At 38.2% G+C, this 19,903-nt stretch overlaps 2 protein-coding genes across 5 annotated transcripts in view; one reads left to right on the top strand and one right to left on the bottom strand.

The window, feature by feature from the left end:
- Positions 1–83: 83 nt before the first annotated feature.
- Positions 84–3,833, bottom strand: ANKRD37 (ankyrin repeat domain 37). The gene is made up of 5 exons (XM_015831789.1): positions 3,666–3,833; positions 3,279–3,431; positions 2,644–2,735; positions 1,773–1,999; positions 84–413 (listed from the first exon to the last, which is right to left on the bottom strand). The coding sequence occupies exons 1-5, from the start codon at positions 3,690–3,692 to the stop codon at positions 391–393; spliced, it is 522 nt and encodes a 173-aa protein (XP_015687275.1). The 5' UTR covers positions 3,693–3,833; the 3' UTR covers positions 84–390.
- A 6,915-nt stretch (positions 3,834–10,748) lies between these two features.
- The window catches only part of LRP2BP (LRP2 binding protein), a 16,245-nt gene continuing 7,090 nt past the window's right edge, over positions 10,749–19,903 (top strand). For 3 of the 4 annotated variants that reach the window (XM_015831791.1, XM_015831793.1, XM_015831794.1), the window contains exons 1-7: positions 10,749–10,807; positions 11,599–11,754; positions 13,188–13,300; positions 14,499–14,606; positions 16,937–17,079; positions 17,379–17,481; positions 18,122–18,345. In XM_015831791.1, the coding sequence (XP_015687277.1) occupies positions 11,640–11,754; positions 13,188–13,300; positions 14,499–14,606; positions 16,937–17,079; positions 17,379–17,481; positions 18,122–18,345 (806 nt within the window). In that variant the 5' untranslated portion in view covers positions 10,749–10,807; positions 11,599–11,639. The remainder of the gene's footprint in view (positions 10,808–11,598; positions 11,755–13,187; positions 13,301–14,498; positions 14,607–16,936; positions 17,080–17,378; positions 17,482–18,121; positions 18,346–19,903) is intronic. The other variant, XM_015831792.1, reaches the window with a different exon arrangement.

Below are 19,903 nucleotides of genomic sequence, written 5' to 3' on the forward strand. Positions count from 1 at the left end.
AACAGAAGTAAGAAGCTATAGCTACAGTGCAAGTTATTACAAAAAGGTTCTATACAAAATTTACAGATGGAGGCACATCTACAGAACACAATTTTATCAACATAATACATGTTTAATCTGAACAATTTGTTGATTGTCAGTATACTGTCTACTGCTTTATGTGTGTGTTCACATGACTAAAGAACATCAGTATACTAGTCATAAAATCGATACATGAATCAGTGGTAGAAAAATATTACTGTATATTATTGTGCACATGCAGGAATTATATGAAAAGATCTTCAAGAAGAACACGCCTTCTTGGAAGGCATTGTTCAAAATACTTTGCGTTGAGCTTTTATATTCATGTTTTTCTTTGCAGAGCTTTGTATTTCTCACGCATATTCATTTTCACATGACTCTTGAGTTCAAATCTGTATAAATGGAAAGATTTGTTTTTCAGTTGTAGAACCTGTTTCAAATTAAGCATGTGTTATAACATATATACAGCATCTAATTTCAATATAACAGATTCCAATCTTAGAAATTAATTCTGGGCAGGTAACAGTTCAGCTCTGGTCTCTTTTGGCTTATGTAGAACATTATTATGTTCTTCCTCCCATAATAATCCAACTTCTTTCAATCCACCACAATATTTTAATAACTTTTCCAACAAGTACTCACTTAGACAATGTACAAAAAGAATATTAACAATAACACTATATTGATGTCTAGAATTACTTTAACTGAGCTCAGAGTTTATCTTTAAATCAACATGTACAAAATTGAATCCTAAACGGCATTCTAAAATTCCTAGAGTGCTGCATACCACATTAAACATGGCAATTATCAACAGAAAACTTAAAAAGAAAACACTGGGTATAAAAAGCTATAAAAAATCCATAAGACTACAACTACAGGTAGAATAGTTCGTTTAGTGACTGAGGTTAAATGGCACTGAAAAAAGTGACGTGATCATTTTTCACACAACTGTTTTAGCATCCCCATGGTTACGTGATCAAAATTCAGATGCTTGGCAACTGACTCACACTTATGATGGTTGCAGTGTGCCAGGGTCATGTGATCCCCTTTTGCAACCTTCTGACAAGCAAAGTCGGAAAACCAGATTCACTTAACAACCGTGTCACTAACAACTGCAGTGATTCACTTAATAACTATGGCAAGAAAGATTGCAAAATGGGGCAAAATTCACTTCACAAATGTATCACTTAGGAACAAAAATTCCTACCTGGACTGAGGGGGGAAAGCTACCAGTCTCAGATATGAGCCCTAACCCTTCTACTGTACAGTAGTTATAATCAGTGGTGGGATTCAAATATGTGAACAACTGGTTCTCTTGTGTGGATGCCGCTTCCAGAAGTCCATTCTGGGCCTGGGCAACAAAAAATTAGCTACCCGTTCTGCTGAAGTGGTACAAACCAGCTGAATCCCACCACTGGTTATAATCCTCTAAAAATCAATTAGACTTGCTTCTGAATAATACTCCTAGCATTGACAGTCATTGGCTTCAAAAGAATGGACATAATCAATTTATACACACACGCACACACATGAAGCAGGGCATCTGCGGCAATAGTGATTGGCCTCCAAAAGGCAGGCATGAGGTGGTGATCAAAGTCCTGGCTATAGATATTCTTCCTGAAGTATGGTGCACAACTAACAGAATCTGGACTAGATAGCATGGTCTGCTTGAAATTTTGGGTTGGGAGTATCCTGATCAACATCCCCTAGATTCTAACCAAACTAGTTCTGTCCCTGTGTAGTATACTTACCATCTGATCTCCTCTTTCTGTTGACAAGTCTATTCCTTTCACATACTCCTTTCTGCATTTTGGAGTCATCGGTATGGATGGATTCATCATTGTCACACAAGGAATTACACTGTGCTCCTGCTTTCTTGTTCTGAATTTGTTTCACTTTCATGAGGAACTGGGCACACTCCAAAAACCCCAAAGCCAGGGCAAGGTCTTCTGCTGTTTGACTATTATTATTGCGCAAGCTGAAGCACACATTTAAAAGAAAATCAATTCATTTGACTGGCAATCTTGTATTTCTCATAAAATTAGACCATCATAAAATTTTATTTTTTAAAATATTGGATAAAATGTTGAGTTGAAACACTACCGCCCGAATGCATAAATGTCTATTGATAAGCTTCTTTGTAATCCATGAAGGATTTAAAAAAAAGACCATGTATTGTATTACACTGGAAATAAGTTCCATTGAAACAAATTGCAAGCAGACTTGTTTCTGCATACGCATAAGTAGCATTAAACTTGGTAAGTAAGTAGCTTGTTCTGTTGAAATCAATAGCACAAGTTATATATAATGTTAAAGTCTCTCAATTTCTGTGGATTGAAATATAAATGCATTTGTGCTGAATTGAAGCCTAAACATCTATCCTCTTCGGAAAAGAAATAATTTGAAACTTCGTGCACCCAATTAACAAAAGTAATATTTTTGTAAATTAGTCTAAAATTCAAAGTTGAACAAATTAGGCAAGCTTTTTCACATTTTGAGTAGCTTGCCACAAGCAGCCTTTCAGAAAGTCAGATTAGGACAAAAAGTTACATTCAATTGAACATATAATTTAATGCAAAACCAGTGAATTTATTTGATGAAACCAGTATGGGATGCACTTACTCAATGTTGGCCTGACTGGCAACGAGTAAAGTGAGACACTCCAAACTCCCAACTTTAGCTGCCTTATGGATGGGAGCTTCTCCATTCCAATCCTAAATAAAAAATAAATACTTTATTTGTAAATCCAATCACTTCATCATTGTTCAGTGTTAATATTTAAAAGAATGTTGGTGGTTAAAGAAGTTTAATTTCAGGTGTAATATAATTGTCAATCCCAAAATCTTGTCTCAGTAGATACTATTTGCAAGCTAAAAAAAAAAATTATCCATTAGGATGAGCTAAAAAAAAATACACTCTTCTGGATTGGGTCTACTAAAACCTATGACCAAACTTAGTTTGAAAATAATAGGTTTTATTTTTGTCCTTTGAAAAATAATCCTGGAAACAAGATGCTATCATATCTTCTCTTAACAAAACATTTTTCTATTCCCAGGACCGTGATACTTCATTTAGTATTACTGCAGACTCAATGGCAATCCTACCCAAAGTAAAGCAGAATGTTCTAAACTACTTAGGTGTGACTTCATGTTACATGTGCCTTGTTCATAGTCTCAGACAGTGGCTGTTCCTTCCAACATAAAATGGAAAAGTCAGGCTCCATTGGAGCTCCATGGTCTGAAAAATTAAAAATGTACCTGTTGGTTCAGATTGGCTCCCGTCTGTAGTTGCCAAAGCAGGAAGAAGGCATGGCCTCCACCAGCTGCCAGATGAGCTGGTGACTGAACAAAGGCAGCAGCAGCTAGATTGACTTCAGTCCCTGCTTCCAACAGAGGACTCGGACCATGAGGCTATAAAACAGAGGAGCTTTTGAAGTATAGTCCTTGTGTAATTCACCGCTCTTTCATTAACAAAGGAGTAAGAATTGGCAAGCATTATAAAAGAAGTGCAATTTTCAAGATAGTCACCCTTTCAGAATTTAGTGATTTTGTGAGCTCTACTAGGAGAATGGTACAACTGTACAAGCAATACAGTTGGAAAATTGCTTAAAAAATAACCTATGGCAACATATATATATTCCTTACCTCTGAGTTGCTATCCCAAAGTAGCATTTTTGCTTGTCTTTGGTAGACTTATCACAAAAAAAACCCGGTGTAGGCTTCTTGAGCACAGCTTTGTGGTGCATGCTAGTGCATCTGATTCAAGACTGGCAGTGTTAGCTCATGAATACTCACTCTGGCTGCTGTCCCGCCCTCTCTGCAAGCAAACTGGTTTCTGCACGTACACAAACAAGAGCACATGCAAGTCTGTTTGGCTGGGGAGATGATTGGCTTTTCTCAACTTGTTATGCTTATGAGATAGGAGGGAGCAGGAAATACTGAGGACAGGTGGAGCAGCCATGCAGCACTGTCCAACCAGGCACGTATCACACATACACAACAGTCAACCACAGTTGATGGCTCTGCTTTCCAACTCCTCCCTTTACATTCCTACATCTACACACCAGTTAATTCCTGAGTGGACTTCAGACTTCCTTCAGCCTGTCTTGGCAAGATGTTTCAGAAGAGTTCAGCATCCTTCATATATTAAAGATGCAATGCACATTAAAATTTATACTGTGTCTTATGTCTGCTTACCTAAACTTCAGTAGACTTTACTCCTAAACATCTGCTTTGGTCTGTATAGACCTACACCCACTGGTGGTCATCTGGATTTTTACAGGCTAGATTTAATGTCCAAGAAGGTTAAATCAACTGGTTGGGAACTTGAGATGAATAAACTGAAGCCAGTCAACAAAGAATAAATCTATGATAAATTAAAATTTTAATATTTAATGTGGCCTGCCAAAATTTAATTTTTTAAAACTGGAGATATAAAAGTTGTTACAAACTGACTGTGATCGTTATATACTGAATTGATTAAGCAGCATCTGCAAACAACAGCTTTAATGATAAACCAAAACATAAAGTTAACTTATTTTTCAGACAACTCAAGATAAGCACACCTTCCTCAGCAATTTGTTTCTCTACTGAACTACTTTGTTAGGAAGTTTTTCTAGCAATCTGCCAAAATCTTGCAACATCATTTTGTATCTGGCTCTCTGGGATGATGGAGTTCAGATGTTAATCTTCTATCTGCTGCCTCCTCGGTTACTTGTAAGTGCTATTCTTTCTTCAATTATCTTTTGTCAAGGCTAAACATACATCTCTCCCTTAGTCTCTTCTGGTAAGACAGCTTCAATTCAATGTTGTCCTTCTAAAAGTAGTACTGATCCCAATTTGTCTTTCACAAAGAGAACAAAATTATCTTGGAATTATATATGAGTAGTATCTGTGATTATCTATAATTCTTCCCAGATTGTTTTCACATATATTATTACCAAGTCAGGTATCCACCATCCCATATATTTTCTTAAGTGTTCTCGTTTGCCTGTATTAAATTTCAGTCTGTTATTTCAACCCATTTCTTTATTGTATCAAAATCAGGTTGAATTTTTATTGCTTTCTACTCTATTTGCTATCACACCCCATTTTGCGTCATCTACAAATTTGATAAAGTAGTGCTTGGTCAGAATCTTCCATCCTTTTCCACAAGCTATTAATTAAAATGTGTGAAATCCTAGGACTGAGCCCTCCAGCATCTCTCACCTTTCTAGATGACAGCGCCATTTCCAAGCACTCTTTCAAACCAGCAATGAGTCTGCCTAATAGACATATCATCCAGCTGATAGTCATCTAGCTTGCTAATATATCTTGTCATCACTTTGAAGAAATCTAGATATGTTCCTGCAATATATTTAGGAAGTTACCCAAAGTGAAATGTGATTTCTTCCAAATAAATTCAGGCTGATTTTTAATGATCATTATACAATGCAGATTTTTAATGATCATTATACAAGCCAGAGCTGCAAATGCTGAAGCAATAGTGTCCATATTTCTCTGTTCAGTATGTGGCAGAACATTCCGTGCTAGCATCGGTCTCATCAGCCATCTACGGACACACTGCTGATGGCCCATAATCCATAAGATGTCAAGGTCTTCATCGAAATCAATGGACGAACAACATACAATGCAATCATATGCAATACATCTAGCCTGAAGATCCGAACTAATTCAAGGTCAATTATTCTGTTTCCAACAAGCTCAAGGTGGAAACTTTCAACCAGGTCCTCACAGTTGCCCAGTGGAAAGCATATACTTTTCTCAAAACAGACTTAGCCAAAGAAGAAGTGGAGTAGTTTTGTTATTATTCTGTTATCATCTGCACTGAGGAGCTATGCTATAAATTCTGTTCTCTTGTTCGTATTTTGAACATATCTGGAAAAAAAACTTTTGTTATTAGCATTCTTCACTAAGCCTTAGGTCATTTTGATCCTTAGCTTTTCTGACATAAATTCTACAATTCTAGGCTATAAATATGCACTATTTCTTCATTCTGTTCCTCTTTCTTCATGCTCTGTTCCTCTTTCTAGTTTCCTATATATGCTCATCAAGATTTCCAGACTTTCTCTAAGCATATTGTGTAGCCACATTTCTTCTGCTATCTTCCTTCCCCTATACTGTATATGGACACACTCACTGGAAATGTTTGCTAACTCCCTTCTTAGAAACTCCCATCCTTCTTGTCCATTAGCTTTTTCTAACATGTAATTCTAACAATCCTCATTCTAAGTTTATCAAAATCTACTTTTTTGAAGTCCAAGATGTTTTTGACTATACGGAGTTTAGTCCCTTAAAATCAATAAGACCAGCTTTATGTGACCATTTTACAGCAGATGTTTCTCTCTCCTTTATATAAGATAAAGGAAACCAGAAGAGAAACATATTTCACGTCACTGCTTCTCTTTTGTGGATACTATGAAGAAGTGGCTAAGCCAAGCTTGATTGTCTTGAGATTGCCTATATTATGAGTAACATCTATATACTACTAAAACACTCATGTCTGTAACCTTTAACTGGGAGAAAGTGTATCATAGCAACAATTTTTGAATGAAGATACCTCAAATGGACTAATTTAGAGAATGCACTCAAAATCTGGGAGTCATGATTCCTGTGGGATTGAAATTTGGCAAATTTGAGATTATTTCATTGCTGCTATGCTGCTACTCAGAGATTCCATAACTGATCCTGACTTAGACCTCTGGAGGCCATGTAGACTACTCCTCTTGTGGCTGCTGGAGATCAGGTAGACCAGCCCTGCCCTAAGCACTCCAGAGGTATGTAGATCCAATCCTATCACTGGATCCAGCGAGCAGTTTGCCATGGTCAAGACAGCAAGAAATTGGAAGTTGTTCACTCTTCCACTGCTTTTTGGCCCTTGGTCATCATATTTCTCTGTTCAGGTAAGCAAATATCTCTGAAACGATGGTCCAACAGATCACGTGTTGTCTAGTCTAGTTTATAATAAAATGGTAATGCTTATTTAAATATTGTCTAATGCAGTGGTTCCCAACCTTTTCTATACCCCGCACCCCTAGAACACTTCTGATATATTCTCGCACCCCTTACAAAAGTTCGAAATAATGGCAACAAATTATGCATATACACTATAATTTTGAAAACCCAAGTTTTCGCACTCCCTGGAATATTGTCTTGCACCCCTGGGGACGCAAGCACCCCTGGTTGGGAACCCCTGGTCTAATGCTAAACACTGGGAGGGGAGAATAATTTAAAGTTTCACTTACTGGCCTCTTTTTGCCATGGGTTCCAAGTATTAGAATATGCATATGATACATTGCCATCCATCAGGCTGACCCTCCTGACACATCCTAGTTTGTTTAACTGAGATGTACTGACCTCTTCCATCATGCTTTAGGAAAGAAAAAATGAACAGGCTCTGGGTCTTGTTTAGAATTGGCTTACAGAAGCTCCAATTCATATGGCAACTAAAATTGGGAATTTGAGGTGTCTCACTTTACTTGCTGAAAATTAGGCCAGCACTGAAAAATAGTTTGATTCCCCTTGGGTTCCTTAGGGCTTTTTGTTATTTTTTATAACTATCTAGATTTGGAGAAAATGATTATTTCACCAAACTGCAAAGAATTCACCATGTATCTCCAGGGAGGCCATATTTTGATTGTACACTGTGGAACTAGATTATTTATACACTTTAAGCCTAACAGCACTAAAATGCTACTTGCTTCCAATAAAACATTATAGTGGCTTATTACAGGTAGTCTTGACTTACAACAGTTTGCTTAGTGACCATTCAAAGTTACGACAACACTTAAAAAAGTGATTTATGACCATTTTTCAGTCATTGCAGCATCCCCATGGTCACGTGATCAAAATTCAGATGCTTAACAACTGATTCATATTTATGATGATTGCAGTGTCCTGGGGTCATGTGATCATCATTTGCAACCTTCTGACAAGTGAAAGCCAGAATCACCTAACTTGACACCTGCAGTGATTCACTTAACAAATGTGGCAAGAAAGGTCGTAAAATGGGGCAAAATTCACTTAACGAATGTATCCCTTAGCAACAGAGATTTTGGGCTCAGTTGTGTTCATAAGTTGAGGATTACCTGTATTAATGCCTCAAAACTTTAGCATGTGTTTATTACAAGGGAATGAACATGTTCAAGGTAATGATTATCTGTTAAAAAAATAGGTACAATGCCCTCAGGTGAAGATCAACTTCTGGTGAAAGCAGCAATCAAATTTTGTTTTTATATGTTTATCATTGCATTTATCTAACAACTAATTTTTAGATTGAAGCACTTAATTTTTAAATATGAATGTAAAGATAAACTACTCCCAATTCTGTGGTTATAGCGCAAGAAAAAATTTCTCTTCCAGCCCAGTTAACTTGTCAGTGTTATGGCTACTTTTGAATTTCTGATGTTGGAATGGTTCTTTTTATACATTTTATATTGTTCCCTTTTTATTGCTGGATGCTCATTAAAATCAGTAATGAAATAAAACACTATCAAAAAAAAGTAAACTGCTACCAACAAAATTTAAAAGTACCATAAAATGATTCTGCTGAGCACTGTAATCATATCTCCCAAGTTCTACTTCTCATTTGATCTTTAGATTGCTATTATTTCAGACAATATTTATCAAGTATAAATGAGGATTCCTGTATCTCTCCCTCATTATTGTTTGGTATTTGAGTCCTCTTCCTTTCCATTTACAAGGATACCTCCATTTAGGACAAGCCAAAAAGATTCCAATTTTTTTTGCAATTTGCTTATGCTCAGAGGGACTCTTGTCTTTACTGTCATCTTTGGCATTTGAGTTCCTCTCTCTTTCCAGTTACAAGTTCACCTCTTCGCACCACTCTTTCAGATTGTTTTCAAGACTATATCAAATGCTGTATACGCGTTTGGGAGAAGTATCTACTATTTTTTGAGTTGCTTGCTCTATTGTATTACAGGGGTTGGAGGACGAGGACCGGCGTGCATCATGTCTGACTGGAGAATTCTGGGAGTTGAAATCCAAACATCTGAATGTTGCAAAGGTTGAAACACGGGGCTCTAGAAAGAGCAACTCTTCCGCTCAAGTGCCCGGTTGACGAGATTGAACACCCAATGATGAGCCTTCCATTCCTTTCGCTGACCCCGCCTCTCGGATAGCGTGCGCGCATGCTCATTTACCCTCTTTCCCGCGGCCGTGAAAGAGAAGGAGGCGGGGCGATGGCAGGGCGTGGGTCTTTGGAGAAACGCTTGGTACCTGCGTTGCTAAGCGACGCGTTCTTGTCTCGCCTTTCTGCGACTACTCGCCGGAGGGCGCAATTCGCGATGGGCACCGCCGGTGAATCCAGTGAGTCACAATTCATGGGAATTGAATCGGGCGGGCTCATTTTGTTCCTTTATTCTCTTTTTTTTCCTGTCCCGCCGCTTTTGTCAGCAATACAGTAACATGTTTCCAAGTAACGATTATCAAGAGGGCTTTAAAAAGCGAGAGTCCAACTCTTGCGGTGCCCTAGTCCTTAATTGGTGGAACAGCTTTGATGGAAGTCCTTTGCGCATTGTCGGGGTGTGTGTGTGTCTGTGTCTGTGTGTGTATGTGACCCAGCGAGATCGTAATCATTTTTACTGCCCTTAGAAGAGCTCTGGCGATCTCGGACATCAGAGTACAGAAATATCCTGATGCAATCACTCCGAAGGACTTCTTCCCTATCCTTTAGCCTTCCAGCTATGTTGGGCCATTTCTCCATCACTTCCAGCCCATCACCAAGGCCACGTTGCCTGGAGATTTTTAGATTTGATCCAGCACGGTCAAAGGGCTCCTTGCTGGGGGTCCCAGAGTAGACAAGCCTCATAATGACACAAAGGGTCACCATCAAAGGGCAGCTGGGAAGTTGATGACCCTGGAGGAGGAACAGGTGTGCACTCTCTGGTATTGGTGCACCAGAACCAGTTTGGCATAGTGGCTCAGGAACTGGGCTGCAAACCAAGAGATTGAGTTCTAGGCATGAAAGTCAGCTGGTTGACTTTGGGCTGGTTCCTCTCTCTCTCTCTGCTTGGCTTACCTCCGATGTTTGTGGTTGTGGGGAAGAGGCAGGAGGATTAAACATGTTTGTCAAGAAAACATTTCTGCCTAAAACTAGGCCAGCACCTTGGTGATTGAAAATGGCCCAGATGAGAACAACATAAATTTTATGGAATGAAAGAATCAGATATGCTTAAAACTTTGAACATCTTTTCAGGTGTTTCTGGTTTCCATTTGTTAACGTTTTTTCTTCCTAATAATATATGCATGTAATACTTGTGACTTATTCTTAGCAAGATCAGATCGTGTACAACTGTCTTCCTCTAATAAAGGACAAAATACTAGTTTTGCACAGATGCCTTTCATTGCAGCCTAAGCGTCTAGTCCAATGGAGTACCCCATCAAACCGTGGTGAGGCTCAGCTTCGCCTTGTAGGTAAAAAGCAAATTATGGTTGTATTCTGCTCCCAAAGAGAAACCTATCGGTCAGTTTCAGATGACATGCATTTGAATGGAAACATAATAAATAGAAGAATATGTAGACTTTGTGTAAAATAGCTTTTGGAATCACTAGGCAGATATACCAAGGACTGGCTATAATGTAAAATTGGCAAAACTGCTAAGTTTGTTTTTTCTCCACTGTTGCTCCTTCTTGAAAATCTTGTAATTCTAGAAATTCTCTATAGTCAAAATTTTGGAAGTCAAGGAGTTGCCTCCTTTTTGTTCCAGTGATATACAATTAGAAGTCTCTGAGTATACTGGGAAGAGCTTTGAGCCCCTGGAAGAGAGGTGAGATGTAATACAATGTAATGAATAAAAAGTAATGAAGATGTAATGAATAAAAAGTCAAAGTAGAGTTGTATACTAGAGTTAAAAACAATGCATATTTTGCTGCAATCCATTAATCACAATTGGAATATAAGGCAACAATGTAGTATGGGTGCTAAATTAAGAGCCAAGATGCCCAGGCCCTTTCCTGGCATTCCTCATTTAGTGTATTGCCTGTGCTGGCTGTCAGAGGATGTCCTTGGCATCCCACCCACCCCATGGCACTTCCCATCCCTATGTTCCTTACCTGACATTCTGTTCATCCTATTTAACAACCCTCCCATTATGCCACAGGAACTGCCAAGATTGCCATTACTAAACAATGACATTGCACTTTACGACCGCATCATTTATGCAGGCAATCCTGGTCCCAATTGCCATCATTACCCAGGGACTACCTATGTATGGTCAGTTCTTTATCATCAGGAGTGTGGCTGAGTGCATTGGTTAAGTTTGGTTAACTTGTGACTAGTGGATCTGTTTTTAACCATTAATACTGCTTCTATATGTGTTGTTTTTTGTTTGTCTGGTTTTTTGTGATTTTATATTTTAACACTGATAGCAATCCAGAATCATGAATTTGATGAATAAGTAAGTAAGTAAGTAAATATGCTTACCCAATGAGGTCAATGGGAAATAATTAGAAATCAGTCCAAGAAGCAATTCTTTAAAAAAAAGCCTGGTATCCTAAGGAAAATGGGAATTAAAGGGGAAGCAAGTAACCATTTCTCAAGCTTGAGAATGTTTCTCAGTTTTTATTACAGACAGGATTGGAATAATATAAAAGAGAAAAATGAAGCCGACTAGTGAACCTCTGCCTCGTGAACATAGTACTGAGACTGTTCTCAAGTGCATTTTAAAGGAGTCCAGTAGTGAATTGGATAGTTTACAATGGCTATCCCGTCAAGGTAACAAACAATACACATTCTAGCTTTCACAGTTCTTAATTTTTTATCACGTGGTTGGGATAAAGTGAAGGGATACTTTCATAGTACTTGAATTATAAGAAGCCACACTCTTGTTTCCTGAACAAATGGAGGAACGAAATTACAGGCACTATAAACAGCCAGAATCTCTGCCAAGAAAAGGAAGAGAGCTTTTTGCAGTGTCATAGATTGTCTTTTTTAAAATGGCCGTTCTTTTTCTCAAGAAAGGTAGAGGGATCATGCTGCTGACCTCTGTCTATAATATAAATGAGCTAATCTTCCAGGGAATCATGCTTTTTTCTCCCTCTTCTCTATTACTCGCAGCTAGAACAAAAACACTGCTCAGAAAATTAGATTTGATCCTTTTGATTTAGTTTTCAGTGTAAACCACCTTACATCTCTTCCTCTACTATATGCATAGCTCTGCAGGGTCAGACATATCTATAGCACCACAGGGCTTCTCAGCAAAACATTGACCTTTTGTTGGGAAATTATATTTTATAGAATTTGTTTAGAAAATAATGGAATATACATCACTTCCCCCTTATGGTATTGCAGTTTATTTTGTAATACTTTCCTTCAACAAATGGAGGGACAGTTATATAAGTGGCAACACATTTGATAGAGTATTGCTCTGTCTCTATTTTTTTGTATTTTGACATGCAATTAACAACTATTGATGTAATCAATGACTTCAGGTTGCATTTCATTTGGAGGCTTTTTTCTTTTTGTTTCATTTCATTGTCAAGTTTACATTCAAATAAAGTTAAAGTTTAGGCACCCAGTAAAGCAGAAAATCCAAGCTTTCTGGGTAAAATTCCTCTTGAAGTATTCCACCTACAAATATAGTATCCACATAGTACAATGAATGATGGACTGCATTTGCATGTATATTTCCTGACAGATAATGCAGTCAGCATTGAGAGTTGTAGAGAGTAAGGAGAGAGGAAATGTAACTCTTTTCTTCAGTATTTTCAAAACTAAGTAACCATCTGCATAGTTACATGTTGTGCTCAACTATCTTTGGATTGGGGCCATTTTCTTTCCCTACTACAGGATCTTGAAAAAAGCACAGAGTTGAAGGAAAAAATATCAGAACTGAAATGTGAACTGAGCTTTTAACATGACTTTATTTAATACAATCAGGATGGCACCCCTAAGATGTGTCTACTTGCCAACTTAATCAAGTCACCAGGCCTCTGGATCCAACTCCTTGTATGCTCCTCACACTACTTCTGTTCACCCATCCCTCGTCATAAATGAGTTTAATTCCCATCCACCTATAACTGACATGCAGCTTCAACAAATGCCTATGAAGAAAAAATGAATTTTCTGGTCCAAAAAGCTTCTCCACATCTGCTTTATATGTTGATTATTTCATAAACAACCACAGCTGTGTCTCTGTTTTTAAACAGGGGCTTCCGATCATAATTTTCTGCTTGCAAAGGCTGAAGAACTTCTGGAAAATCGAATCAAAGATGGGGAGCCACTGGCACATTTTCTCAAAGGGCAACTTTATTTTGAAGAGGTGAAACTGTACAACTTTTAAAAGAAAGTAAAGAATACTTGAGGGAGACAGCATCAAAAGCAAGGATTAAGGACAAGTTCAGACGCCAATATTTTAGAACTCATTTCCCCAATGTGGTGCTCTCCAGAAACAGTAGCATTTATAATTCCCAACTCCACTGGTCCTACTAGCTGGGGAGTATGATATTTCCAACACAGTAGAATAGCTTCAAGCTTGAGAAAATAGTTGATTTTAGTGTAATTAAGAATATAGAAAATTACCCTACTGGCTTGGTTCAAATAGTCCTGTATTTGATTTAGTATAAGTAAATCAAGCCTGTATGTCTTGTTCAATAAATATTGGTTGCAAATACTGGCAGACTGCTATGTGTGGTTTCAGTTTATGCATTCATATTCTAGCCCAGGAGCAGACACCATGTGGCACTGACTTATATTGCTAAAACTTTTAGTTCCCAAGCATTCCCCATCATTTCTCATGCTTGCTTGGGTTGTTGGATGCTGCAAGGTTTCCAGTTTGATTGACAATAGGAATCCAGAGTCACTAACAAAGAAGGGTTTGCACAACCTCTTTTTTAACACAGAAAAGTCAATGATCTACTCAACAAACATGCCGACAAGGATGCTGCCATTCATTTCATAGGAACCATGTAGAATGAGAACAATGGCCTAATTAGTCTGCGCTATTCACATAGCAGCCAAGGCGATTGGATGCTTGGTGCAATAACAATCTCCTACTAATGTTCCCTAGCACCCAATAGAAAGAAGCATACTTTCTCCAACATAGTTTCCAGAATATCTTCTTCAGTAGAGAAATTTGCACATCTTATAGCAGATGCAGATCAAAGATTTGGATCCAAGCATTTTACTCTTTTGCAAGGTTTCCATCCAGGAACCTATTTGCTGTTAGGCCTTTGTTTATGTTCTGAGGATCTAAGGAATCAGGTATAAATATATCTTATAAGCATTTTCTTCTGAACATACTTACCTATCATTTCAGGTCCTATTATTGTTTGAATTTGATGAAGTACTACTTGATGCACTTAATTTCAAATTTCTAAGATGCTTAGTCACCCTTTTAATTATTTTAAATGAAGAATATAGTATCTAGATAGGAATACTATTCTGAACGCTTCATCAGTTTGTAAGATTTACTAGCTGATTTAATCCTAAATATTTGATTTTCTATGTGCCTGGTGCAGAAACGTTATGAAGATGCATTATTACAATTTGAACAAAACACAGATTTTCAGTCCATGTATCAGTTGGGTGTAATGTACTACGATGGATTGGGAACTCCTCCAAATTCTGTAAGTTGTAACCAGAAAGTAAATATTCATTATTTTTCATAATTTATATACATACACTGATGGAAAAATTATTTGATCCCCCTGCTGATTTTGTACGTTTCCCCACTGACAAATGCTTGGTCTATAATTTTAATGGTAGGTTTAATAGTGAGACAGAATAACAACCCAAAAAAATCCAGAAAAACGCATTTCAAAAAAGTTATACATTGATTTAAGTAAATATTTGACCCCTTCACAAAATATGACTTAGTACTTGGTGGCAAAACCCTTGTTGGCAATCACAGAGATCAGATGTTTCTTGCAGTTGGCCACCAGGTTTGCATACATCTCAGGAGGGATTTTGTCCCACTCCTCTTTGCAGATCCTTTCCAGTCATTGAGGTTTTGAGGCTGATGTTTGGCAGCTTGAACCTTCAGCTCTCTCCACAGATTTTCTATGGGATTAAGGTCTGGAGACTGGCTAGGCCACTCCAGGACCTTAACGTTCTTCTTCTTGAGCCATTCCTTTGTTGCCTTGGCCGTTGTGTTTTGGGTCATTGCCATGCTGAAGTACCTATCCACGACCCATTTTCAATGCCCTGGCTGAGGAAAGAAGGTTCTCACCCAAGATTTGACAGTACATAGCCCCGTCCATCGTCCCTTTGATGCAGTGAAGTTGTCCTGTTCCCTTAGCAGAAAAACACCCCTAAAGCATAATGTTTCCACCTCATGTTTGACAGCGGAGTCTTGGCCACGGTGGAGAATCTGGAATCTGATTGATTGCTTCTGTGGACAGGTGTCTTTTATAGAGGTAACAAGCTGAGATTAGGAGCACTCCCTTTAAGAGAGTGCTCCTAATCTCAGCTCGTTACCTCTATAAAAGACACCTGGGAGCCAGAAATCTTGCTGATTGATAGGGGAACAAATACTTATTTCACACTTATTTCACTCATTAAAATGCAAATCAATTTATAACTTTTTTGAAATGCATTTTTCTGGATTTTTTTGTTGTTATTCTGTCTTTCATTGTTAAAATAAACCTACCATTAAAATTATAGATTGATCATTTCTTTGTCAGTGGGCAAACATACAAAATCAGCAGGGGATCAAATAATTATTTCCCTCACTGTACATTTATTATTCAACAGTAGCACAAATTCTGAATAAGAAAAATGCAAAGGGAATGAAACTGCAAATCTTTTAATTCCATGGTTCAATATATGAAGTTCTCCCCTCTCATGGGAGGTAGCTACAAGTCTACAAGATATTGAATTGCCTATATGGCATCTGCAAAATACAAAACTACAATGACTGTGGGAATCTTCTGCATGAATAGTCCATTTTGACAACATGGGTTTGTTACAAACAGATCATGCCAAACAAATCTTATTTCATTCTTTGATAAAGTGACTAAATTAGTGGACTAGTGAAATGCAGTGGACATAGTATACTTGGATTTCAGTAAAGGATTTAACAAAGTAGGCCAAAACTTACTTCTTAGTAAGCTAGAAAAATGTGGGACAGACAGCATTACCACTAGATGGATTTGTAATTGGCTGACAAATCACACTTGTGTGATCCCTGTAGGCACCTATCAGTTTAAATGAATGTCCATACAAGTGGTTTATGAAAATCTATCGGAGGCAACCATCTCCAAAACTTATAGGCCACAAGACTTATGTTGGATCTGCCAAGGTATCTGTAAATTCGGAGTCAGGAATGGCAGAGGACAAGAGTTGAGATTGCTATTAATATGGAAGGTTTTCTCCAACTGGCTTAAGATGTTTTTCGTTAGGGCAGCAATAGCTTAATTTTCAGAGCCAAACCTTCATTATGATTTTCTGAACTGAAAAGTCCTTTTAATAAAAGAGTTCATTTATACAAAATTTCTTGCTTTGAATTTTGATAATTGTTCCTGAAGATTCTACTGCTTTTTAAGTGAAATAGCAATAGTACTTAGACTTATATACCTCTTCATAGTGCTTTGCAGCACTCTCTAAGAGGTTTACAGGGTCAGCATATTGCCCCCAACAATCTGGGTCCTTATTTTATCAATCTTGGAAAGATGGAAAGCTGAGTCAGCCTTGAACCAGTCAGAATCAAACTCCGGCTTACGTTCCACTGTAATGTTATGTTGCAAAGCACCAAGTATTTCAGCTAGGCACACCTCCTCTGGGTTTCATCTCAATAGAAATTGCTGTTGGAATCAGATCTCCATCAATTAAATGTTGTAACATTTCATCTCAAGCATGAAACTTTCATGACTTGGTCTGGCATGCAAGTAGATTGCTTGTTCACAAGTGAGTCATGTCCTGAAATGATCACCTACTCTTTGCTTTGGTTCACCTGCAGAAGAAAGGAGTTGAATATATGAAGAAGATTCTCAATTCTGACTCTCCTAAAGCAAGACATTTAAAATTTGCTGCTGCATACAACCTTGGCCGAGCTTACTTCGAAGGACATGGGACTCATTTTTCTGAAGAAGAAGCTGAAAGGTAACCTTTTTTTATAATGCACTCATGTATGGGCATATCAGCCTGACAATTTTGGAGCCAACTAGAATAATATAGTCTGAGCCATGATTTCAACACAATGGACTAATGCATGGATAAGGGACTTGTGGTTCTCCCAGTGATGTTGAACTACAGCATCCAAAATGCTTTATGCTGGATGGGACTGCTTAGTTACAGTTTGATGGTTTTTGAAGAACTGTGTACAGTTTAAGTTTTACAACATCTGAGAAACTTCCACACCGCTATGAATGAAAATAATCAATGTTACTATTGTTTTCTAGATTGTGGCTTTTTGCTGCAGACCATGGGAATCCAAAAGCAAGTGTAAAGGCTCAGAGTACGCTTGGAATGCTGTATTCAGCACATGCTAAGGATCTTAAAAAGGTAGCTTTTTCTTTGGGGTAGTTTTATTCCAAGCCCTGCATTCAACTGGCCAAATAGAGTCTCTTTCCATTTGGAAATGACAAAAAAGAGGCAGCAAGACGAAGAGGAGAACAGAGACCCAATGTTATATAGTGATTAAGGAGTTGGACCAGGACTGGGGAAACTCAGTCTACCATCAGCTACAGAATCTCACTGGATGATTTTGGGCCAAAGGCTCAAACAACAATCTTGAGGGATCTTATCTATTGGCTAAAAAAAAAAATACTATATTTCGCTGTTGTATTAAAACCTAAGCAAAATAGCTGGCAGCCTGGAAATAGAAATATGCATATAAAGAACAAAGCATTTATTTTAAATTGGAAATTATGGTGTCTCATTTTTCACTCCAGAATAATGAAATGTAGGATTATTTCCTATCTAAATAGCACAGGCAACTGCTGAAGAATGTCAGTTACATACACAGTATCACTGCCAGTTTGAAGATTGACAATCTTCATATTTCTGGGTAGCTAGAGAGGTTCTTCCTAAACACAAAGCATAATCCTTAACTCTGCATCTATCCGTCCACATAGCCTCAATATAGCAAAGATCTCTTTCTTCTTCCCGCCCAAATGATTTTTGGAAAGTTGTTTTTCTGCAGGCATTCTTTTGGCATTCAGAAGCTTGTGGGAACGGAAGCTTGGAATCGCAAGGCATCCTTGGGATTATGTATCTTCACGGACATGGCATACATCAAAACCTGAAGGCTGCTTTGGAGTGCCTCAATCAGGCATCGCATCGAGGAAATGTCTATGCTAAAGGCCATTTGGTGGAATATTATTACAAAAGAAAATTTTTTATAAAAGCGGCCGAGTTTGCCAAAAGGTGAATTCATTTTAGTTTGTTCTTCAAGGGGAAGCTAATTGAGAAAAAGCATAAATCAAATTCACCAGTATTTATGTGGGTAGACAACTGAACATTTGTACCTAACGGGCAAGAGGTCAGCATATGTATTTCAGATGCTTTGTGATACATACATTATTTTAAAATAATGCATTATTAAAAATAACATTTTGAAATCTCTCCTGTTGTGGCTTTTAAAGTCCTCGGGCACAAAGATTTTTATGCAAGAGCTTTTCCTATCTATGAGCAATTAGTAATTGCTATGCTTGTACACTACATTAATTCTGGATATAGTTTATGACTTTATAAAAAATCTTTTAAGTACAGGCAGTCTTCGATCTTACAATGATTCGTTTAGTGACCATTTGACATTATGATGGTGGCTATGGCCAGTTCTTGGAGATCCTGCCATCTGAATACCTCCATAATCACCTGATCACAGTCTGGGTGCTTGACAACTTATTACTGGTGGCAGCACCTGTGATCACGTGATCATCATTTGCAACTTCTCTGCTCTTTTTAATGTAATGTCATTGAGAGCTTTCAAAACAAGAATAAAAATTAATACAATCTAAAATAAAATAAGAAGGAAAAATAAAATGAAGAATTTAAAAAAAGGGAAAAAAAGAAAAAAAAAGATAAAGTGGCTCCTGATCTTGTTACAGTAATTGTAAAGTACAATTGTATATTTACCTCTAAGTTACCTGGTGATTCTCTTCTTTCTACAATGTATCCTATCTAATTGTCAAAATCACAGATCATAAGTCGCTCTACAAGGGGCCATCCTTTAATAGCATCCAGAAGCTTCAGATGGTACTGAATGTAGTGGCATGTTACAAGTCTGCTCCACAAGCTGCATTGACAGCTAGTTTCCTACCAGGTCTAGTTCAAGGTGCTGGTTGGTTGCTTGGTTGTATCTATCTATCATCTATCTATCTATCTATCTATCTATCTATCTATCTATCTATCTATCTATCTATCTATCTATCTATCTATCTATCATCTATCTATTATCTATCATCTATCATCTATCATCTATCTATCATCTATCTATCTATCTATCTATCTAATCTATCTATCTAATCTATCATCTATCTATCTATCTAATCTTCCTGCTTCCTGTGATGGCGGTCCTACCTGGGATGGCGGTCCTACCTGGGATGGCTCTATGATGGAGCGAAGCCTGCAACAGAAAGGGGGGGCTTCCCGAGGGTCGTCTCGACCCTAATTTGAAGAGCCGAACTCGCCGGGAGTCGGGGGCCTGCCGAGTGACTCCCCAGTTTTTAGCTGGGTGATGTCGCGGAACGGAGGACTCAGCCCGGCGAGGATAGCGAAGGGATGAATGGGACGAATGGGCTCGGTGGAAGATCTGGCCTGGATTTGGCCCTGGATCCGGCCTGGATCCGGCCTGATGGAAGACCCGGCCTGGATTCGACCCGCGGCCCACGGCCTCGATGACAGTGGAGGCCGCGATGGGCCGCGACGGGCTTGGATCCGGAGGCCGCGGTGGCCTCGGACTCGACAGGCCTCGGACTCGGCA

Source organism: Protobothrops mucrosquamatus, unplaced genomic scaffold (assembly GCF_001527695.2).
Source record: "Protobothrops mucrosquamatus isolate PMUCROS unplaced genomic scaffold, P.Mucros_1.0 scaffold_280, whole genome shotgun sequence".
In the NCBI taxonomy this organism is placed as follows: Eukaryota; Metazoa; Chordata; class Lepidosauria; order Squamata; family Viperidae; genus Protobothrops; species Protobothrops mucrosquamatus.